The sequence below is a fragment of the Squalius cephalus genome (assembly GCF_949319135.1).
Source record: "Squalius cephalus genome assembly, chromosome: 7".
NCBI lineage: Eukaryota > Metazoa > Chordata > Actinopteri > Cypriniformes > Leuciscidae > Squalius > Squalius cephalus.
Genome location: NC_137128.1, coordinates 6,591,528 through 6,616,814, shown reverse-complemented (window position 1 = coordinate 6,616,814; position 25,287 = coordinate 6,591,528). Strand labels below are relative to the sequence as shown.

The 25,287-nt window shown below is 37.9% G+C and overlaps 2 protein-coding genes across 9 annotated transcripts in view; both read right to left on the bottom strand.

Moving 5' to 3' along the window:
* Positions 1–25,287, bottom strand: part of LOC307161663 (NLR family CARD domain-containing protein 3-like) — a 339,467-nt gene that overhangs the window by 120,886 nt on the left and 193,294 nt on the right. The window lies entirely within an intron of this gene.
* The window catches only part of adgrl2b.1 (adhesion G protein-coupled receptor L2b, tandem duplicate 1), a 124,020-nt gene that overhangs the window by 37,833 nt on the left and 60,900 nt on the right, over positions 1–25,287 (bottom strand). For 4 of the 8 annotated variants that reach the window (XM_079876252.1, XM_079876248.1, XM_079876249.1 and 1 more), the window contains 8 exons: positions 23,682–23,939; positions 21,677–21,780; positions 20,441–20,626; positions 18,268–18,306; positions 12,927–13,110; positions 4,798–4,920; positions 3,447–3,652; positions 2,153–2,329 (listed from right to left, as the gene is read on the bottom strand). In XM_079876252.1, coding sequence (XP_079732378.1) covers positions 2,153–2,329; positions 3,447–3,652; positions 4,798–4,920; positions 12,927–13,110; positions 18,268–18,306; positions 20,441–20,626; positions 21,677–21,780; positions 23,682–23,939 — 1,277 coding nt within the window. The remainder of the gene's footprint in view (positions 1–2,152; positions 2,330–3,446; positions 3,653–4,797; positions 4,921–12,926; positions 13,111–18,267; positions 18,307–20,440; positions 20,627–21,676; positions 21,781–23,681; positions 23,940–25,287) is intronic. The other 4 variants (XM_079876253.1, XM_079876254.1, XM_079876250.1 and 1 more) reach the window with 1 other exon arrangement.

Here is a 25,287-nt window from a genome sequence, read left to right as displayed (position 1 = left end):
AGCAACTTTCTCGTGTGGGAGCCAATCAAACAGTCCCGCTTGCTGACCTGTGAAAGGGTGACTTTGCACAAGGTAATTGGCCAGAAAGATAGGGTAGATGAAACTTTGGCTCCTCTAATTTGGTACTGTTGATGTGCTAGAGGCCAGGGATTATATCCTCTCTTATTTGTTTCTTGCATGTTGTTTAGGTTCACATCAGGCCAGCATCCAAAGATTTTAATTGGTATCTCCAGCACTGTCAACTGGAAAAAATTGCTGTAAAAAACAACCACTAAAGTTTTCCACTAAAACAGTAATGTACTGTAGAAAACAAAGCATTCTGGGCAATAATTTGCATAGTAAGCAACGGCTGCTAATTTACAGCCCATTTTCAACAGTAATCTACTGCATTTCTGTATTAAGTCACAATGCATTGTGGGCCGGTGCATTTTTTAAGCAATGGCACAAGAGTTTGGGTACGAGAAAGTCTTCGCCTATCCGTGTTCGCGGAGATCATGACAGGAATATATGTGGAAAATAGAAGAAAACTAATCAGAAACTAAACTGGAAGTTTTTGTCGGAGTGTTTTCTCTCAAACAGTGACTGATGAGCTGGAACTGAACAAGACGGACTAATGCTCCAGAGTGAAGTGAGTGATTATAAACCCATTAAACAGAGAGAGTAAAATCCTGTCGATTCACTGTAATAATTAATTCCCAAATTTCAGGACGTTCAGACTGTATTTCTTGGTGGCACTCAGCCTGATGGTTTGGCCGTCTAATGTTCGTTAGCGGGAGAAAAAAAATAAACTAAATAACTGATCAAATCTGTTCTTAAACATTATTGATTATTAAACTTTTAAAAAACACAATTCCGTCATAAGATGTATAACAGAGTTTAAGTTTGTATTATTTTCTGCACTTTTTCTTACTCGCATACGTTTTCATGTTGCTTTTACTCTTGTCTATATTTTTGTCCATTATAAATAAATGTTCACCTTTTTATTAGCCCATTACTGTTGCCTGTGTTTTTACTGCAGTCATTTCCTGTGTGATTTTAATTTCAAACTATTGAGTTTCCCTTTTGACCGAGAGCTGTGTTGCCAAAATTACCCAAATTGGGTTGTTTTTACCTCACCATATTTAGAGTGTATTGTAAATTGAAATAATGATATAATGACCCCCAGAACACAATTTGGCCCATGCCCCAGAACATAATATGAAAAAAATATATTCGCAATATGTTTACATTTAGGCAGAAAATATTTTAATGTCATAATGAGAATATAATACATCTATCCACTCTTTGTGCATTAAAAAAAATATTTACCACACACATTTCTGCAATTTCAAAGAACTTAAAGATAGTGTCATGGAACAATGGCAGCAAAGGGTTTTAAAAAAAAAATCTAGGACTAAAACAACTTGGTGAAAGTGAGCACTGGAACTGGCCTGAGAGCTGAGGCTAAATCTCCAAAGGGTTTAAAAAAAAAAATACATTTAAATGCTGGATTCGTTGAACACAACTAGACACTGATTTCCTTGCATTTCTGGGGGCTGAAATCAATTACTTTATTACACGGCTTATATTTAATATGTGAATATTTAAGTTGAAAATATTTCAGAGAATTTTGTTTTTGTCAGTTCAGCAAATAATGACCGGCCTAAATTCAGATTGGTTTTTGTTTTAAAAAACACCATCTTTATCACTCAATATTTTGCTTTGTGAAGTCACCTCCACAACACTGCTTTTGATTATCGTATACAAGACTTTTGTCATTTATGTATTTCCACAGATGTGATTTAAGCTGCACTTGCAGTTATGCACCACAAAACCCATCATTTCCACATTCATTACAGCTTAAACCATTGCTACACTATCTTTATTATACAGTGTCAGGTGTTATCAGACAACTGCTACTGCTGTCATGTCATACTGACAAAACTGCATTGTTCCCACAAACCTACTAGCGACACAAGAGCTTCATTCATCAAAGTAGACTAAGAGTTATATTATTATTGAGAATGTGTTCCATTATATTCCTTTGTTCTGTTGTAGACATAAGGAGGCCTAACAGACTCAATATGGTTATATGAAAAGCATGGAGAAAGCAGAACTACATGTTTTTGTCCTCGACCGGACGTCCCAGCACAGGACAGGTCTGGTTACTCACCGCATGTGCATCTCGATGGGCCATCAGGATTGCGAAGTTAGTCAGGTGACTGCAGGAGCAGGTGGTGTGAGTCTTGTTAGTGTCGAGGAGTTTGCAGCCTTGTGTTGACCAGTATCCTATCATGCTCCGCTCCGAATAGTTCCAGAACGAGCAGTTTGGGTTGAAGTAGTTCTCGGTCTGATGAATGAAGAAACATGACATTTTATTTGCACCCTCTTAATAACAAAGGCACAATGTTTTATACCCAAACTGTGTGTTTTCCTTGATCAACAACCTCAATTTACTCTTTTTACTTTTAAGTTGCCAGTCAGCGCCAACATTTTTGATCATATTAACAAATTTTCATAGCCTCCACGATCGGATAACATGCACCAATGCTAAATGTTTCTAAATGTCATAATCATTTGTTAAAAAACAAGTATTCATTACTTCAATGAGCTCATTGTTTATGCCTTAAATTATTATATTGTTTAATTTAATACATTTTTAGCTAACTGTGTGATTTGTATATGTACATTTCTGAAAGACATAACTTAGACAGTTTCTTCTGATAACAGATAACTCTAAAATGTAATGTGGACTCGTGCATTTTCTGTAAAGCTGCTACACGAGGTGTATTGTGAAAAAGCGCTTTACTAATAAATGTGAATTGAATTAAATAAATGATGGAAAATCTGGTCAATAGCAGGGAAAGAGTTAAGAATGTTTTTCGAGGTTTAACTCTAACCTTAACTCAAATCATTACTTGCCTATTCAAAATAACATGCCCCATATTTTAAATTACAACAATAAGACATCCCAGTTACCAAATATTTAGCAGTTAAAATGTGAACGGTTTTTACATCTTTCTTGTTTAATGTCTGATGCACACAAACAGACAAAATAAAGCAATACAAGGAAAACAAAAAATGGTAACACTTTACAATAAGGTTAATTAGTTAACGTTAGTTAATGTATTAAGTTAACTAACATGAACTAACCATGATACATTTGTTACTGTATTTATGAATCTTTGTTATATGTTAGTTAATAAAAATCCATCTGTTCATTGTTTTTTCATGTTGGTTCACAGAGCACTAATTAATGTTAACAAATACACCCTTTGATTTAAATAACATATTCATAAATGTTGAAATTAATATTAGCTAAGATTAATAAAGGCTTAAGTATATTGTTCATTCTTAGATCATGTTCACTAAGGTAGTAAACTAATGTTAACTAATGAGCCTTATTGTAAAGTGTTACCACAAAAATAAAGAAAAATGAACAAAAGTAACATCCTTAAGCGTCTTACATCCAAGTGCTCGAGTGTGAAGACGACCGGCTCGGACACGAACACGCGGCTGGACTCTTTGTTGATGGAGGCGGAGAGGATGTGTGAGTTGACGGTCAGCGTGTGGTTTCTGACTCCGCTCTCGCCCATCAGTCTCACCGTGGCGTTCTCCGTACTGAGGAAATGCCCCAAGTGCTTATAAAGGACAAACACCAGCTTGGCAATGCCTTGAGTATAGAAACAATGAGAGAACATACCATGTTACTACATGATTGACAAACAAACAAACAGAACTTGGGTATAATGGCTTTGGGGTTTCATATTTCTTCTTAATAAAATATCTACGACATTTTCTTTCTTATTTTGAACTTTCTCTTTCAGGTCAACTACTGTCATAACAGTCTGTCATAACTATGGGCATCGAGAACTGTTACCAAATTTTCGATTTGGTAAATTCAATTTGGCGCATTTCGATTTCGTTTCTTGGTTCCTGTGTGCATTTTAATGTGATTTAAACCAGTGGTTCACTGCCGTCTCTATAATAAAACCAATCAAACAACAGAAGACATAGAGAAAATTCACTCATTCTTGAATGTAAATTATATTTATTAAGTGCAGTGCTATTTTAAATTTCTAGTTTCTCAACACAAATAACTACAAATATTAAAACACTGTTTATTTCAATCGTATATTTGTTCAGTTTATATTATATTTTTAATTACTGAGTGTTTACTTGCCTTTAATAATGCTTGAAATTTATAATAGTTAGGCTAGATATTTTATGGTACTTTTAAACCACAGGCAAACGCTGCTTGTGTTAGTGTTCTTTAGCCTGTTGATTTATGTTCATGATATTCATGTTTTGCAATAAGACTTTGAATAAATGTGAATGATATCTAAGGTTATTTATTTTTTTACCTTTGGAATTGGACCGCAATCGCTAAAATTCAAACGATTTACCATATTTCTTACCACAATTTTTTTTATTAGTCGTTTAATAATTTTAATGGAGCCGAAATCGGAAACGTTAGGCGGAACCGGAACCGGAAAATGTCTTATGATTCCCAACCCTAGTCATATCAACAGATCGAAGAGAACATTAGATATTACAAGCTTTTCTTTTTTTTTTTTTTTCAGTACCCAGAACACCAACACATGTTGAAAGGATACGCAAAGGTATCCTTGAGTACTAGTTTATTACAGCTATAGTAACACAAGAATGCATGTAAAGTGTGTATAACAGTAGCTTGCAATGCAGATTACTTGTGCAGAGTGTTTATGGCCATTACATCCTACAGTTCAGGAAATCATTGACTTCATTAACTGAGCATCTGAAGATCCTTCACTCAAGCATAACCTTGCATTTATTTACCGTTTTTACTGTTGAGCTTGACCATGTTTGCTGAGAGCTGAATTGTGGCTCCTCTTTTGCTGGTCTGTGGAAACCTGAAGTCCTGAATTTGGCCATCGGTGCTCAACACATACACGTCCAACACTGAAAGAAAGAAAGAAATCATATTTTATATATATATATATACAGTATATATCATATATACCGTCATATATATATGGATTGCTATGTGCATTTAAGATTTTTTGAACAAAATACTAAACAATTGCAGTTGCATAAACTGCCCAGGAAGTTTCTCACTTCTCACATTCTTCTGTCAGATGGAAATTAACAACCGTTTCTCAGTTTCATTAAAGGTATAGCGGAGGATTTTCTTTTTCCGGGTGGATCATCAAGACTATTGGTCCTCCTAAGTGTCAATCATTCTGGTGATATGTTTACGTAAGGCCGTCGTACGTGCTCGTGCACACGATTCACACGATGGCGTGCGCTCAAAACACAGGTTGGGCTTCACACTGATGCCTCAGTCGCGAAGTTTCTACTTGACAGGTAAAGTTTGGCATGCTATTTGGAGAAATCCATTTAAAATCACTGCTAGTAAAAGTTAATGTAAGCTATGATTAGCTCGTGCACACCTTTAATAGGCGTTCCCTCTCGGGAGCAGGTAGAGTGTTGCGCATGTGCATTTTTTCAAAAAGTGGAGAGGGCGGTTCTTTTCTAAAATTCGGGAAAATCCTCTGTTATACCTTTAAGTCTACGTGAGGTAATTTAATTAAAACAAGACATTGTGCCCATAAAAGAGACTGAATTGAGAAGAAAGCAATATAATTGTGCTTCAAGGTTTCCTAATGCGCCTCAGGCCACAGCCAACCAGTTCTGCATTTGCACCACATTATATCATTTTCAAACGTGAGGCAGAGAATAAAAAAGGTGTACTCTTTAATGTAAGCAGATCATGTTTTCACTTTAACAATAAGTGCTGTTCTCAATTCTCATTAATTTAACTTGTGCCTAAATTTAAGGGAAAAAAACCCCTAAAATCAGCACCTTTAACTGAAAGATGGCGTCGGTTTGTCAGCCGCCACTTTAAGTACTTTAAGTTTAAGTTTTAAAGTGTAAGTCCACTTTATGTTTTTGTGATACCTGATATTTATTTCCCTTTTGATGTGAAAGCAATAGATCTGACAGCTACGACTTGACAGACCTTGTTTAAAACAACAACACGAATCAGGCACACAAACACAAGTCTGAGGTGGAAAAGCACTGAGCCCAGGTGTAGAGGTGCAGTAACCCAGAGGACTGTCCCGTGAACTGACAGATGAGAGCACAAAGCTGACTTATGAATGAGATCACATTACTAATAAATTCAGCTGGCAGGGCCTGGCTTGGATTTTACCATGTGGACCGCCACATGCTGAGACCGGAGCTAAACCGATTTGCTTTCAGCACTTCACCAGTGATGAATGCATTCATGAAATATTACAAACAGAACAATATCAACCTATTAACATGCACTCAAGGTAATGTGACAGGTCAGCTTTTTCTATGGACTCCACCCTGATGCATGTAAGCACTTTACCACAATGTAATCATTCCAACTGTTGGTGATTTTAAAATTTAAAGAGGACCTATTTTGCCCTTAATTTTGTTTTTGGTCTCTTCTAGAACAGGTTTTCCTGCTTGAATGTTGATCATTTCCTCATATTCTCCATTGTTGCGGCTCCTCTCTTCCCAGTCTGTCAGTAACGCTCTGTTTACTTCCTGTCTCTGTGAAGCCCCTCCTTCTGGAAAGCACACTGTGCTCTGATTGGTCGGCTGGAGCAGTGTGCTGTGATTGGTCGAGCGCTTCGAGTGTGTTTGGGAAATGTCCTGCCCCTTACCATAACCACCAGTTTAACACACTACTAACTAACTCAACCAGGCCCCGCCCCTTTATTCTGCGCATTAATTATTATAATGAGGAATATTGTGACGTGTTCGTTCCCGGAAGAAACTCAAGACTACAATGGAGGCGTTTCAGGAGTTCAGAAACACTGACTCTGATATAGAGAAGGAGCTTTTTCATGCTCAAACAGCAACATTACACACTAAAGACAGATGAAGATGGAGAAAAGCAGAATAGATCCTCTTTAAAAGGTTGCTTTGATTATGCCTTCTCTTTTACATTCATTCTTGGCATTTAGAATATAAATATATATAAACTAGTACACAAGAAACATTTAGTTTTTAACTTTGTGAGAGGTTCAGATGCCATTTTTGCGGTTCCTCACGGTCTGATTCATTGAGAGTTAGAATAGCAACTGTGACTTACGCCTGAGAAAGCAACCCAAGGACGTCCGTTTTTCAACACTTGAAATCCAGCCAGAATGAGCTAAACACATGGAGTCAAACTGTGCAGCGTTTGATTAAATAACTGAACAGTTTGAAAGGCTTTTTCACTCAACTTCAGATGTAGTCTCCATTTAAAAGTCAAACTAAACTGATGGCCTTCCAGCTTTTGAAGGAAGATTTCTCAAAAACAGGAGTGAGATTAGAAACTGCTTTATTTTCTCCTACTTTATTGCAAACACACTTGGATCAATACCCACAAGATATGAAATCTCTCGTTTCTCAATGTTTTGCATGACTCGTGACCTCATGCACTGGACATGTCAACTAGGGAACGCACGATATATCGCCCACCATATCGGTATCGGCCGATATATGTTCATTTTTAATGTTATCGTTATCGGCCCGATAAGAAGATTTGGCCAATATATTAAAGCTGATAAATAATGTATTATGTCCTTCAGCTGAGACGCTTCAGATGCGCACTGTTCAACATGATGGGTTTGAATTGCTTGAAATATGATTGGAATCAGTTTGAAAAGGAAAATACAGTTCAGTGAAAGTCTGTCATATCGGCTACATAAAGTTATAATAAGAACATCATTATAATTGTGTGCTTGGGACATAAGACTTTTGTTTTTGTAATCAGGCACTCAAAAATGATATACAATTTGCATTTAGATTTATTAGCCAATATGTCGGCATTTTAAATATAACGAATAATCGGTTATCGGTATCGGCCAAAATGTTCATATCAGTGCATCCCCAATATCAGCTGTCCATCCATCAATCCTGCAGCTGTAATATGATCAATACTGATGAAAGAACGTGCCAGAAACAGACACGCAACTATCACACTACTGTGGCTTTACAGGTACATTTCTCCAAGCGTCTTGAAGACGTTGCCACAGTTCTTATGGATTTAGTCTCAGTTTTTGCTCCCAGACAGACTCAATGCTGGTGAAAACAGATCTGTGTGTGGAAACCATTGAGGATTCCTCATGCATACGATTATCATCACAATTAATGTCAAAAGGAATGTTTGGAAATGTAAACTGATATACTGACACGCTGCCTTAAAACAATTGGTTGGCGAACAATCTAAGACGTTTGTATATAAAAAATAAAAAAACTGTATATAAAAAAGTATCAGACCAGATCCCTTTTAGTTGATTTTTGACCTAACTTGATCACATAGATCTGCATAGGATTATTTTGGAATAAAAGTTCAAAGAGAATGAAAATATATAACATTCTATTTGATTAACAAAAAGTGCATTAAACATTAATCTGGCTTTCCAAAACTGGGATTCATGAAAGAACTGCAGGGAGTTCGGGAGTTGATGAAAGCTAATAATTAATAAAATAATATTTATTAAAGGGATAGTTACAGAAATACAGAAACAGATCTCAGGCCCCATTAACTAACATAGCCTAGTTTTTATTTGTTCCTACTATGTAAAGCACTGAGATCTGCCTGGTTACTGACATTCTTCAAAACATCTTCTTTAGTGTTCAGCAGAAGACAGAAACTCATACAGGTTTGGAACAACTTGAGGGAGAATAAATGATGACAGAATCTTTATTTTTGGGCGAACTGGCCCTTTATGAACAGGCGGTGTGTTATTTTCAAACGCGGTAGAGCATGAACCTTGTGTCACCACATAACTTTCAGAGCTGCTTTACAGCAGAATTGAACTCTGTTTATCGCTGTAAAGCTGCTTTGAAACATCAGTATTGTATAAGCGCTATAGGCTGCGTATAAGTGTATCTTCATAGCTTGTGAACAGTGAAGAATGCTAAACCTTGGTTCTCAAACTCCAGAAAGGTCAGTTTCTGCATCCAGCCTGAAAGCAGACGGACAGAAGAAACCTGAGATTGGGAGTAAACTCTTGCACAGCCGTCAGACTCCTGCATTATTCACTGCAGATTCTCATATCTGTGACTGTAAATATCAATCAGCACAATCATTTCCTGAGCCCAGATCCAATCTGCCGGGAAAGCTTGTCTAAATTAAGCGTTGTGTCGGATTGCTTGGTTTCTTCCCCAGGAATCTGATATCTGTAGAGATGGATGTGTGTGGTAGCAAAAGCAGTGTGTGTTACCGTCATCTAAAAGACTCTGCGAGATCTAAACATGTACAGAATCAAGAGCTTCATTAGAAACAAAACACCACAGCAAGCAGATAAAGTCAGAAACAAAACGTGTGCTTTAAACGTGTGTTTAGATTCATAGATGAACACATACACACACAGTTCTCCGGAAACGCTCAGAGCGCTGAACAGGGTCCATGAAACGCACTGAAGACGTTCTGCTGCTGCAGTGTGTTGGATTTGCATACGGTCTAATATGCTAGATGCCTGAATAATTAATCATGTTTCCGCTCTCTATACATATTTCTTTACTTCTGAAGAGCTAAATGTGCCAGTTTCAGCGCACTGCAGCCCACACGTTTACTGTAGCAGCGCTGTCAACAGCGGGGAAAAGTTGACATTAAGATATTTCCATAGGCATGGCTTCAGCTATAGAGGAAGAGCAGTGAACACAACAGTCCACAAGAGGGGGCAATAACAGATATAACCCTAACTGCACCATGGTACAATATATTATTTATTGCTAAGGGGAACAAATGCATTTATTTGAAAGTAAAGTGCATACAATTATAAAATGAAGAGATTTAGCCTCAGCTCTCAGGCCAGTTCCAGTGCTCACTTTCACCAAGTTGTTTTAGTCCTAGATTGACTTCAGTCAATATTTCGACATTTTCTCTTTTTCAGTTGATTAATTAAACCAAACATTCAAACATTTTATATGTTAATGTGCACTACCATTCAAAAGTCTGGGGTCAGTAAGGTGATATTGTTGAAGTCTCTTCTGCTCACCGACGCTGCGTTTATTTGATCAAAAATGCAGTAAACATTTTGAAATATTATTACAATTTAAAATAACTGTTGTCTGTGTGAATATAGTAAAGTGTAATTTATTCCTGTGATCAAAGCTGAGTTTCCAGCATCATTACTCCAGTCTTCAGTGTCACGATGAAAATGAAATTAATACATACATTTTAATAATGTAATTTTACAGTTGTACTACAAAATAAAATATTTTTTGTAAATACTTGATTTCTTATTACACAGTACAACAATTACAATATTATAATATATATTTTTATTTTCTTAAAAATATTATTTAGTAATAATAATAATTTTGTCATAATAATCACAATAAAAATCATTATTATATTACACTAAATTGGTCAAAAAAGTGGGAATGTGCCCTATGCATGAGTTTTATTTCATTTTTTAACTCCGTTCACTTTATCCTAAAAGGATGATTTGCACACAAAAAGTAAAGTTTCTAGTTTTTTTTTTAAATAATTTTTCTTTTGCACTGCTCAACAAAATTATCCCACTCATTCCGGAATGATTAATTGTTTCCGAATATAGCTATTCACGTCATCTGCTGAACACTTGAAGAAAATGTATTTTTTTGGATTCTTTGATTAAATATTACAATAGAAAGATCACAATAACAGCATTTATTAGAAATAAAAATATTATACAACCTTATTAAAAAACTGTCACTCCTGATCAATTTAAAGCATTTTTACTGATTAAAAGACTAAAAAATAAATAAAAAAATCTGGTTGACACGAAACCTTTGAACATGTATGATGTATGAAAATGATACTATTGCAATGAAATCTCTGGCGCTTTAGTTAGTCATGATGTGTTTTAATGTGTAAGGGGGAAAAGCTCATTCACTGCACAATTTAATGAACAATTCACATTTGCTTTGTTCTTGAAATGTGTTCTGCTTGAGGCTTTTAAATACTTAACAATAGACTTTTCAGATGGCGATGCTGTAAACCAAAAGCATTAGTCGGCTTGAGATTCTTTAACTGAATTGAACACTGATTAAGGCCAGTGCAACTGAACAGAGCGTTTCATTCACAGCATGATGTTCACACTCTGACCCGCACACAACTTAATGTAAGTTCAGTAGTATGTTTGTGTGTATATATGATTGCATTTGAATGAATAAACCCATTAGCAAAGCGCTTTAGTGTACCAGTGTTCATTCACTGTTCAGCTTTAGCCGATCCGGACACTGACTATGATTGGATGATTTGAAATAATAACAGACATGTTTTTCTTCAGCTGTTTGCCATATGTCAACTTCTGCATTTGAATGTGCACTTTTATCTTAAATTTGGTGAATGTTCAAAATAAAAAAAATCATTTGACAGCCTTTGTAGTGAGCTTCAAAGTGATGGACAAACAGCTCAACTCAACTGGACTGGCATTTGTACCACACAAGACTTAAACGTTTAAAGTTTCATAAAATAAAAACTTAAAAGAAAGGAAAGACTGATCTCTACATCCAAACACTGACACAGTGCATTAAAAATAGCCTATTATGCCGATTTTCGAAATGTTTTGAATGTTGATTATTTTCCTCATATTCTCCATTGTTGCGGCTCCTCTCTTCCCAGTCTGTCAGTAACGCTCTGTTTACTTCCTGTCTCTATGAAGCCCCTCCTTCTGAAAAGCACACTGTGCTCTGATTGGTTGGCTGGAGCAGTGTGCTGTGATTGGTCGAGCGCTTCGAGTGTGTTTGGGAAATGTCCCGCCCCTTACCATAACCGCCAGTTTAACACACTACTAACTAACTCAACCAGGCCCCGCCCCTTTATTCTGTGTATGAATTATTATAATGAGGAATATTGTGACGTGTTCGTTCCCGGAAGAAACTCAAGACTACAATGGAGGCGTTTCAGGGGTTCACAAACAGTGATAATAATAAATCCTCTTTAAAGGGGTGGTCGATTATTGATTTGACTTTTCTAACTTTAGTTAGTGTGTAATGTTGCTGTTTGAGCATAAACAACATCTGCAAAGTTACAACGCTCAAAGTTCAAAGCAAAGGGAGATATTTTATTTCACAGAAATCGCTTAAGGACTACAACAAACGGCTGGTAGAGACTACACGAGCTTCCTCCCGGGTTAGTGACATCACTAACCCTAAAATTTACATAAACCCCGCCCCCTGAACATGATTTATAGATTGTCATGACAGAATATGCTAATCAATAACTAGAAGATAACTCCACATCAGCTTCATAAATTCACCAACTAACCATTCAGAAATGTCCTGTTGCTTCTACATGTCGTCACTTCTTCTTGAGTCTCTCCATCTTTCTGACTACGGTTTGAACATAAAAGGCTAAAGGTTTTTGAAATGTTCAGTGCATGTGTGTGTGAGGTAAAAGGACACGAGCTGTTGAAGCTCCGCCCCCTGTGCCGGGAGCAGCAGCTCATTTGCATTTAAAGGAACAGACACAAAACGAGGCGTTTTGCTCAAAAAGTGACAACTTTAACATGCTATATAAAAATATCTGTGGGGTGTTTTGAGCTAAAACTTCACACACACTCTGGGGACATCAGAGACTTATTTAACATCTTGTGAAAAGGGCATTATACCACCCCTATAAACTTGAGGCTGTCTTAAGAACGATGCTGTATTCTCTTATATGAGCACAAAGGCATTTGAAATCTTTGGCAGCACTAGTTTCCCGTACAAAACTTTGTACCGTGTCAATTGGCAGTTGGTTTTAGAATGTTCAGAAACATAATTTAGAATTCTGAGTTGTTTGGCACCAGTAGCTGAACTGACCTTTAACCCGTTCAAGCATTCCTGCCAATTCTATTTCCTTCAGCTTTGGTCTTCATAATGAGCCGTTATGACTCTATTAGTCGATCAGTGTCAGCGGTGACAGGCGGCTCACATGAAAACTTCCTCAGTTAGACAGAAAGACTCACCGATGTTCTCGGCGGGCACTCTGACGACGGCGGGCTCGATCAGGTTGTCTGCGAGGACAAAGGCTCCTTCCTCCAGGGTATCCAGTAACATAGTGGCCGCATGCGTTTGCTCTGTGGAATTCATGTCCTTCCAGGATTTAAGAGCTTCTGGCCTCAGGAGGTTGTCAACCGTGTCCACTATGGCCTGTAACCATGGAAACAAGGGAAATGACAAGCGGTTGATATTTTTCCAACACTTTCCCTGGAAAAAAAAAAAAGGAATATGCTGGGAAGAGCAGAAGCAAATGAAACACGCAACAACTGTAATGGGAAATGAAACACTTTCTGAAAGGTAGTATGCTGTGTGACTTCACGGCTCAACAGTTAATGTGTTGTGTGTGTTTATGTCAGCTTTCATTCGAGATCACCGGGACTGTGAACACAAATAACATTCTTATCCAATTCTAGTGCAGTCTCCACTGCTACATCATCTACTTGACTGTCATATTCATTTCCTGTTAGGGATCAATAATGCATCTCTTCCTCCCTGGATCTGACTGCAATGCTGTCACAAAACATCTTCCAGTACAGTTAAAACATGACCAGACGGGAAGTGGCTTGCAGATTATAGGAAGGACTCCAGAAAACGGGATGTCCTCATTTGCGTCAAAGAAAAATCATTAGTATGCAATTCAATTAAAGAATCCCAAGCTGACTAACAACATTGCAGTGCCTCTGAGTTTAACGTCTGACACATTAAACCACAGTCAGAGTATCATAGTTTAGTGTCATATTTGAAACTTTTATGGTCTATTTAGTATGATATAGCTAGAATATAGAGAAAAACTATTTTTTTATTGAGGCCCAAATGAAGAAAAAAATTTGCAATTTGGTGCAGATGCTAAAATTTATATGGCAAAAAAGTAAATGAAATTCTGATGCTTATAGTGCAAATCAACGAGATCTTTATAAGAGTATAACAGATACTTACATAAAACTAATATAAATATCAGTCGTCACTATATCTGCCAATAATATGTCTCAGTAAGATGATATTTAATGCTTAGTTTCATGATCAAAGCTCTGTTTCAGTATTTAAAAGCCTCAAACAGAGCAAATGTATTAAACAGATTTATGTGTAGATTTCAAAAGAATTCAAAGCACTAATTTGTGTAAGAATGTTTTACAAACAAAATTAATAATTATCTTTTAAAATGAAAAAAAAAAAGTTTCTTACATTTTTAAAATGTTATGTTGCTAAACGTAAATGAATATAATATACAAAACATACATTTGAAAAGTCTAAAATTGATAATTTAACAAAATTATTGACAATTTCAAAGGTGAAGTATGCAAGATATTTTATGTTAAAATAAATTATTTTAGTTTATAATTCATTGGCTAAGTATGTCATTCATGGGCTCGCTCAGATCCGTCAATCTCTCTCCAGCTCAACCAATAGCGTGAGTTTGGAGGCGTGGCTACAGTAGTGGGCGGGGCCACATGGTGTTTAGACCAATGGGAAAAGACATTCAGCTTCGGTTACAAAATTCACTGTTTTTAGATCTTCAAAGATTAAACCGATCAAAGTGAACAGGGAAATGCGAAGCTATGAACTACATTGGATGCGTCAATACTCTACAGAATCATCATGCATCCTTTCAGAAAGACAAATGTACCAGTTTCTAATGTTAACTCAACAGTTGCGGTGCGTCATGTCAAAAAATGCGTCCAGTTCAGATCTATCGGATGGGTTTATTGTAAACGAGACACTTTTAGACCCACTGTTAGCTACTCAATTACTTACTCGTGACACGTAACAACACAGCTAAAAGTATTCCTAAAACGTTGGACCGGTTATTGAAAGTAGCCTATGTTTAAATGTTGAGACACGCCTTCACAAGCACCGTAAGAGCTGTGACTGTGATGTTTGAGTTTGTGAAATATTCCACTAGTGTCGCAGAACTACATACTTCACCTTTAACTTCACTTCTAAAGGCCTCTCCCAGACGGGCTGAGCTGTTACCTGTTGAGACTGTGAGAGGATCTCATTACCACAGAGCTCTTGAATGACATGGAGTAACTGTAGCACACTAACCCCATGATCACGGCAGCGACGACTCCTGTAATTAGTCTACAGTAAGTCAACAGCATCTGCTAAACCACAAGAGGTGTTCACAGCCTCTTCTAGCTGGTTGGCAAGTTATGACAGACAGCGACTGATGGAGGGGGGTGTGTGTGTGTGTGTGTGTGTGTGTGTGGGCGGGCTGAAGTGCGAGTGGCCTTGTGCGCTGTGGCGTTTCTTTCAGAGATGAAGCTCTGCTGAATATGCGCTGCTACCGGTTATGAAGGCATCCGCCATTATCAAGAGACACACACAGAAATAACAGTGAGAAAGAGCTCTCCACAGTTCAGTTCGTGAAGGATTTTCAACCTCTAAAATCATTGAGCTCCTTTGAACTTGGCATTGACAGCAAACCTGTTTCCGGATGTTGTCCACATACACACACGTGGACACGTGTAAATGCGTTTGTGATCAGATCTGTGTGTCCTGGTACAGACGTAGTCGAAGGCGGATTGTGATTGGATTGTAATGTTAACACAATCAAAAAGCCATCACTTTTGCGAGACAATCAGGAGCGGAGTAGAAAGGTCCCGATATACTCACTGTGAATTTCTTCTTCGTTCTTTGCTTAGGGGCACAAAGCTGTTTCGAACACGAAACAAACTTTGTTTTCATCCTTATTTTGTTGAATTGATGCCAGTTTGTTGAAATATACTGGGACCTATTCATTGTCTGAAAAGGATGCGCAATTTTCCCACCATATCTAACAATGATTTCAGACCCAAATGTCCCTTGGTAGTGTTTCTATCACAGCATCTTTAAAATGTATTGTTATTTTTCAACCTCCACTTCCTCATTTATGAGAATTTCAAAGTGTAGCTCCGTGACTGAAAATAGTCTTTAAAAGAAACCCCGCCACTTCAGGTGTGACTTTACACCGGGGCCATTTTCTTTCTAGTACTTGTTTTAAATAATGCACGGGACACAGAGATCTGATCAGCTTTCCAGATACAGAAGCTACTTGACGTTGACAAGCATAAATGTGCCATGTCCTGATTGGCTGATGATCCCAATCTGCTTGATCGGATCACAGTCATCGCATCTTAGTGCCAAGTGCAAATGCAGCCTTAGTGTATGGAAAACAGAGATCGCTTTCTTACTGGGGAGCGTTTTCACAAGAAAATACTATTTCAGTCTTTCTACTTCAAAATATCATCCCAGACAGCAACATAGTGTCGGCCCAGATCCGGCCCACGTCTGGTACACGTTGAATCTACAAGCGCCAGACGTGGCCCGGATCTGGGCCGACATCTTGTTGCTGTCTGGGATGTTTAAATCAATGTGTTGTAATTATTTGTGAAATTTACTAGCAATTTCTGAGGCACCGAATGAGCCAATGAGCCTGTCCAGTAGGGCTGGGTTAAAAATATACATTTCTGATTCTCATTTTGATGAACCGATATACATTCTTAAACCCCAAGAATCAATATTTTAGTCAGTGCTGTTTTTAGTAGATGAATGAAAAAAACGTTGTTGCACCTCCCAAACAAAAAAATAAAATAAATAATAATAAAAAAAAAAAATCGCAATAAGCTTTGTGCATTTTTACTTTTGATATTAAACAAATTCCCTGCTTTCAAAGTCTCTCAATTTCATTACAAATTTCACATAAGTTTTGTTTTGTTGGTCTTTAATGTAGCGTGACGGATCACTGTAGTGCCACAGTTCAAGCGGCTCGTGAACCGATCATCTCTTCATCTTTACTACTACAGGGTTTCTGCAGGTATCTTCAAATTAAATTTAATGCCTTTTTAATGCCTTTTTTTACTAAAAAAAATGCGACTAACCGCAGATCCGACTAAATCCGACTAACCGCGGATATTATATATATATATATATATATATATATATATATATATATATATATATATATATATATATATATATATATAAAATAGTGCTGTCAATCAATTAATCACACATATTTTCTGTGATTAATCGCAATTAAAACACTTAAATTTGTATAGGTTTATATTAGTTTATATATAAAATTAATGTAGAGACAACATAAAGACAGCATATTTTAAATACTTTTTAATGGCATCTTTTTATGAATGAAGGCCAGTATCACTGATACTAATACAGCTATTGATATCTGGATAAAAATGATACCCCCCCGGGGGATAATTAATTTAAACATTAATTATAGCCATCCAACATTACAGTGTAATTGAAAGCTATAATTTTTTTTACATTAGGCTTAAAAAAAAAAAAAAAACGTTTTATTTAAGTGAACTTCAAACAATCCTCACATAAACCCATAATAAATGTCAGATTTAACTTTGCCCTTCCTGTCTAAAAGATAGGACATATTTGGAAATTGAATAAAGTTATCAAACAGTCTGCATGGCATAAATTCATTCCTGCTGTACAAAAAAACTGGAACACTTCCAGTCAGAGCCGGCTCATTTGATTTTTTTTTTTTTTCATTTCGAACCATTTTTTATTTTTATTGGTTCAATAACTCGTCTGGACGTCCTCATTGGCTCATGCAACCGCTTAAAAGAACAATTCGTTCAAGAATCGAACAGCACAACTCAGAGGTTTGTCCATCGTTTAGTTCAATACAATTCTCTAATTGCAGAAAATCATAGTCAATGTGAGTCGATAAACTAAATTTTTTTTTTTTTTTAAATCAACTATCAACCCAGTCCAACTTTCTGTTTCAAAAGGAAATATCAACACAGGAAAGAAAAAAACATGAATTTGAATGGGTTGTGAATTTCTATATATATATATGTACAGTGTGTGATATGCCATAATTCTTTGACAGGTGCAGCTTTGAATAACTGACTGAAACACATCATTCAGAATGACAACACTACAGAGATGTGCATTAAAAATAAAGAAATGCAGGGGGAGAAAGCGGCAGAGTGAAACGCTCACATCTCAGCTGGTGAAGAAGTGGACTTGAGAATATACACTTTGATCACAATATCAGCTGACAGACCAGAGCGATTATGACTGTGGGATGTCCATTACTCAGGCACAGAACAAGAGTGTGGAGTTAAGGGAGAAAAGCGGTGAGGAGGAGGATGGGAAAGCAACACAAAGCAGGACAGGAAGACAAGAGCCACACGTCATCATCAGCAGACAGACTCACACGGGCCAGCAGGACACGTGGGTTTTCAGACACACACACACACACACACGCACACACACACACACACACACACACACACAAGCTGCATGCAGAAGAGCAGGTGAAGGGAGTTCTGGGAGGGGGTCCGTATATACCTTTGTATAGGCCCTGCAAGTCCGCTCTCTTTTTTGACGCTTTTTTTATCAAACACAAAGACGGGAGATTAGGAACAACACACACACACACACAGAGAGAGAGAGAGAGAGAGAGAAAAAGAGAGGGAAAGAGAAACAGAACAAATAAGAGCCTGTGTGTCAGCCATTTCAAGTATATGGAGTGAAGTGTTCAAAGTGTTCAAATAGCAGCTCTGTTCCAGTGATGTGGATTTATTTTTTCTTGTATGAAAACCACTGTTTTTTCATTTTAAAATATTAGGCGCATTTACATGCACATTCTTAACCCCATAATGCTTAATAAGCTGACAATGCGTGTGGTGGTCATGTAAACGTGTTAACCTGTTTTCCTTTATCAGAGTAAGTCATAAACTGATCACCATTTCCACATGCGAGAATGTAGTTTTCTCAGAGGCTGATCTTTCATACGTCACTTCACTTAAAGGTGCAGTGTGTAATATTGACAGCTAGTGGATGAAATGGGTACTGGTTGTTTCCCCACCTCCTCCTCCCCAGACTCGACACTCACACGGGTTGCCAGATTGAGGACACACTACAAGAACAAGCGTAAATTAAAATGGAAAGTGACGAGCTTTACACTAAGTTGATCAGCTAAAGTAGGCTATCAACGTCATAGAGCTTTTTAGTTCTGGTAGAATCCGCAATCTCTGACCCAGTTTGTTTGATGCTTTAATTGCCCCAATACGCTGTGTTTTCCACCACCTGGCAACCTGTGGTGGCAAAATACTATTGGATAAACTGGCAGTGAGCGAGATCACACAGACCAAAACAAAAGCAGACATTACAACGCACATTTCAAAGTAGAATAACTGGTTGTAGCAATGTTTTTCTTAGAAGTAAGTATTTGAACTCAGCATGTTTCCTAAATATCTGAGAACATATTATGGTATTGTTATGCTTTAGTACAGTCAAAAAACGTACATACAGCACCTTTAAGTATCAAATTACATGACATACAGTAAAAGTACGGAGCTATTCAATGAACGTGGATACCATACAGTTCAGATGAGAAAATCTGTAGAGAATATTATTAGTTTATGCTCATATTGAGATGTAGAATAATTGACTTTATATTCTATAAATCTATTTAGAGCTCTATTTTCTGGGATTCGTGGAGTGATGGATGGATAGATGGATGGTTGGATGTGTTGATGGAAGGATGATTGTATGGGTGGATGTGTGGATGGATGGAGGAAGGATTGGATGGATGGATAGATGATTCGATGTGTGTATGGGTGGATGTGTGTATGGGTGGATGTGTGTATGGATGGATGGATGGATGGATGGAGGAATGATTGGATGGGTGGATGGATGGGTGGATGGATGGATGGATGGATGGATGGATGGATGGATGGATGGATGGAGGAATGATTGGATGTGTGGGTGGATGGATGGATGGATGGAGGAATGATTGGATGGGTGGGTGGATGGATGGAGGAATGATTGGATGGGTGGGTGGATGGATGGAGGAATGATTGGATGGGTGGGTGGATGGATGGATGGATGGAAGGAGGAATGATTGGATGGGTGGGTGGGTGGGTGGATGGATGGATGGATGGATGGATGGATGGATGGAGGAATGATTGGATGTGTGGATGGATGGATAGATGATTGGATGTGTGGATGGATGTGTGGATGGATGTGTGGATGGATGATTGGATGGAAAGATGATTGGATGGATGGATGGATGGATGGATGGATGGATGGATGGATGGATGGAAGGAAGGAAGGAAGGTAGGAAGGATGATTGGATGGATGGATGGATGGATGGATAGAAGGAAGGAAGGAAGGAAGGAAGGTAGGATGATTGGATGGATGGATGGATGGAGGGATGACCTTCTAGAGAGTGTTGACTGAGTGCAATAACAGATAAATCAGCCGTGGGAGTGTCCGTGGCAATATAAGCCATGCTGGAAATGCCAAATAACCTCTAGCATTAGGGACTGACCCCTCACTCATCGACTTCATTAAAGTTTTAAAGCATTAATGTACTTTTCCTGGCCACTAATTTTTTGTCCTGGTAAAAGCATCTCCAGCCGAGACCGTCGAACCAGAACTGTTGACATTTTTAGGACTTTCTCAAATCAAGCTTCAGTCATGTGACTGATGAGCCAGAATGAGTAGTGTCCTGTACCTTGTTGAAGCTGCGTCCCGCCGTGTCTTTATCGTTGGGCTTGAGCTCCTGAAGCTGAGCGTCCAGTATGTCCACCAGCTGCTCCATGAGGCGCACAGACCAGCTGATGTCCCCGGCGAACACCGGGCCCTGCGTGTGCCGCGCCAACTCGTTCGCCAGGTTAGCAGCGTTCTCACCAGTGCGGATCTGGAGAACACCAGTCAAACACACACGTTAATAAACTGGACAGTTACTCATATTAATAAGGGCTGGGCATTGGCACAGATTTCACCATTCAACCACAGTAGTCAACATTTGCTAAACATATGGTTGTCTGAAACTAACTCGACCGTGTAGAAAGCTGATAAATGGTTGCATGTAACGAGAGTGAGTCGATCTGGTTTTAATGGTCAAACGCCTCAATCTTGTTGATGTTCGAGAGTAATGAGGCAAAACTTACTTCTGAGTGTGATTAGTTTATTATTTACTGATATTCTTGTTTTCCCAAGCCCATATATGTATGTATGAATACAGTAGTCAACATTTGAAGTGGACCAATACCTTTCAAAATTACACATGAATTATGAACAATACCCGTTCTTGTCTTAGGACAACTTTGATGAACTTTTCTGATCCACTTCAAATGTTGACTACTGTACTTCCATTCACAAGCTTGCTATTCAATATTGATTCGGTACATGTAAATCTTTCTCAAGGAAAAAAAAACTTTGTAAACTAAAGCTGTAAACTGTACAGGGAAACACTGTCAGTCTGTGCATTAATATTATTGCATTATTATTAGAGGTTAATGTTCAATCATCAACTAAAAACAGCACAGACTAAAAACTAATTTCTTGGGATATAAGAATAGATGTCGGTTCTTCAAAAATGAGAATCGCTTAAAATCCTTAAAATTTTCAACCCGTGAATACTGTATGAAATAAAGTCTGCTTTTTTTTTTTTTTTTAAATGTTACGTCTGTCTATTTTGCTACATTAAACTGCATCACATCATACCAGCAGTGTATTGAACGATACAGTACACTCAATATCAAGCCATACTCTATGGCAAATCTCAACTGCTTGATTGTTTATATCACTTGTATTATATCAGCCAGCTCTAATATGCTAGATGCGACTATACGGCATGAAGACATTAAGATTTTAAAAACATCATTATTTTCTGTAAAGCTGCTCTGAAACAATGTGTATTGTGAAAGTGCTATACAAATAAACGTGTAAGTTATTGTGGACTGACCTTCTGTGCCACCTGGCTCACCCAGTGTGAGGTGCAGTTGCTGAGATCAGGGCCTTTCGGGCTCCAGGTGCCGTCGCCAGCCGAGCAGAGGAACAGCGCCATTCCTGAGCAAACACACACACGCAAATCTGCTCAACACTCACTTTAACATGTGTTCATTCGAAGATTTAGCGTGTGTTCACACTTAGCATGTGTGGTTGGATTAAAACAGACCCTGGTGTGACTGGTTTCATTTGAATAAGTGTGAACGCTGCCATCTGAACCAAACAAGCGGTCTAAACGAACTCGGGTGCGGTTCGACTGAAATATGAACAAACACGGACCGAAGAACCAAAAACAGGAAGATGAGACCCTAAAAAGGACAGAATGCTCAAGCAAACCTGTGTTTTCTCTTCATAGGCCCTATTCGCACAGGTTAGTATTATCTGGGACCTCGTGTGATTTAGAAATGACCCCTCCACATCTGAATTCACATTCGCACAGGATAAGCGAAGCCTGTGATTTTACTCGAATTCACTGACTCATCTCCCGGATATGATGTCAATAGGCAATTGCTTGGAAATGTCTTGTCGTTTTAAGGGTTGGGTCTCGTTTGAATTTTACCGATTCCTAATTTCTTTTCCGACAAGGTAAACAAAAACTAAGATATTCAAATTTAGTCTTATTGCATTTAATTGTAGCTGAATATCATTCAGGCTAAAGAACACTAACACAAGGAGCATTATTAAAGACAAGTAAACACTATAGAGACGGCAGCAGGAATATTAGGATGCTGTCACTTTAAGAGCTGCACGGATCCAATATAATGTTACACACGTGTGTGTGCGTGTGTGTGTGTGTGTGCAGCACAGAAAACAGCGCACGAGTCGTCTCGCGCTCGAATGCTTTAAAGTCATATTGAAATCCTCACAAGGGAATTGTTAAGAGGAATAGGCGTATGATATATCATAAAGAGAAATGTCCCTTACCGCATGTCATCCATCTCCATCTAATCTTTATTTTTGTTTTCGCTCTTCTGATGGTTTTCTCTTTCTGTAAATTGTATAGTTGTATGGTGCATAGCGATATGACCCAGCATCCAAAATACCATCGAAACATTCAGCCTCCATTCTTCACGAACGATGGATAAAAAGGCGCACAGGAAACAAAAACCTTGAAAAAATTATATACGCCCCCGCCAAATCCTGGTCAAATCACCAATATCATCACAGGACCTCGGCGTTCAGAGAAATACGGTAGGGCATTTGCGGGGGAATTTTTATTTTACAAATTACAGACATGTCCGATTCGAGCGGGATTAAGATCACAGACAGCCTCCGCTATCATTACAAATGACTAGAGGTCACCAGATAATGCTAATCCTGTGCTAATAGGGCTATAGTGGCAGTGTGTGTGTGTGTGTGTGTGTGAGACGGAGGGATTCCTGCCACTGTTTTGACTCCTTTACACACTTTACAAGCTCTTCACCAGTTCTCAGCTGCTCATTATACCATCATATGCAGCTACACACACACACAACGAGCGCATTTATCCCACACACAGCATTGTTCTGGATGTTCGGTCGTGAAATATACATAAAAAAAACGACCAATCAGGCTGTGAACATGCAGTATCCCTATGACTTTATGTTCAGTACCTTTAGATTCAGTATTAAAAACACCAATGTGAACGCTAAGCGGACCAGGACTACTTTTGAACCAAGCAAACCGAACTACATGTGTGAACCCACCCTAAGACTTCAAAATTAGGACTATATCTGGAGGAATCTGTATAAAAGAGTTTGAAAACATCGAGCTATCAAAACAGTTTCTATCACAAACAGCACTGCATAACATTTGCTTATTAACTCAGGTATGGAATGCAAATCTTGCCAGTCATTTTCTACTTGGATCCTATTCAAATAAGAAAGCCACATGTCTGATAGCAGCACCGGCAGAAACAGGTGTCGCCGCTAACGAAGATGCCAACGAGATGCTGATGCTAATAGCAGAGATAGCACACATACCTCGAGTTCCTGTAGGACAAGGCCGCTCCACCGTCGCTCCTCTGTGTGTCTGAGGCCAGGAGATTCCTCGCCTCTCCGTGCCGTCGCAGAAGCGCTTGCTGGCGGAGGGGGGGTCCGGCGGGGGGTCGGGCTGCTCGGGGTCAGGGGTCGCGGGGGTCACGGGGGTCACGTGTGTGATGGTGCTGGTGCTGATCAGCACAGGAGCCGTGGATCTGCTGGGCTGAAGCGTGGACGTGACGTCATCTGAGACCGTTGGCACTGTGAGCAGAGAAGACTTTCATTTTAATCTGATCAACACACAGGACACGCTGACACACAGCCGACATCAGAGACTCTTCCCTCTGTCAGCTCACTCACAACACATCCTGAACATGTCACTGACTAACGCTTTTGATACTCGAAATGACATGAACTAACTGAAAGAAAAAAGAAAAAAATTAATTAAATATATAATTAAAATTGATATAAAAAATAAAAAAATAAAATAAATAAAGAATAAAGAAATATATATAAAAAAGTAAATTAAATAAAAATAACCAACTCATTTCAACTTATTTGAGCTAATTGCAAAAGCAAATGTTAATAAAATAAAAATTATAATAATCTTGACAGGGTTATTATAGTTAACTAAAACTAAAACACTTTTGAAACTTGAAATGAACATTAACTGAAAATAAATAAAATAAAAATGAAATGATGAAATGAAATAAATAATGAAATTTAATGATTAAATGATGAAATGAAATGATAAAATGGAAAAAGAAAAAAATATATACACATATACATACATACATATATATATTCATATTCATATTCATATATATATATATAACATTTGCTTTGGCAATTAGCTAAAATAAGATTTTTTATGTTATTTTTTTATCTTTTTTTAATCTTTTTTATTTTATATATATATATAAGAAAAAAAAAAGATTAAAAAAATTACAAAAAATCTAACATAAATAATTTTTTCCAGAAACAAACTTTGTTGCATTATTTTCCTGTTATCTCTGTAAAGCTGAGATATAAATAAAGGAGACTTGACAACAAAATGACTAGAAATTTAACAATGAAAAATACAACAATAAAAACTCCCAAGTGCCTTCTTTACCATAAGATACAGAATACTAGCAACCACTATAAACACATCATATAAGCTACGATAAACAAGTCGATGAATGATTTAATATTTTCAGGCTACAGGCTGAAGTCATAATGATGATGAACTTCAAAAGATAGGAATGAGCTCAGATTAAAATATTCCCTTTCATGTCAATCACTCATGAGAGACGACTGCAGGAAATCACACTCATCGCATAGAAAATGTTCAAAAACTGAATAACTAGCCTCTCAGTGTGCAGAGGAATGTGTGATACTGCGTTCAATAATGTGTTCAGATATCACACATGTGCCGTAGGGTCTGTGACGAAGCTGTGTGAAATGCAGACTGAACTAGGACTCAAATCACTCGACCACTTCATGAACACGGGATACGTAAACTCCATCTCTCAGCTGGAGAGAGAAAACCAGTGTCACTACTAAAGCTTTGATGGATGACGACGGTAAAGACGAATAAGACGATTACAGTGACATACAGCAGTGTGTT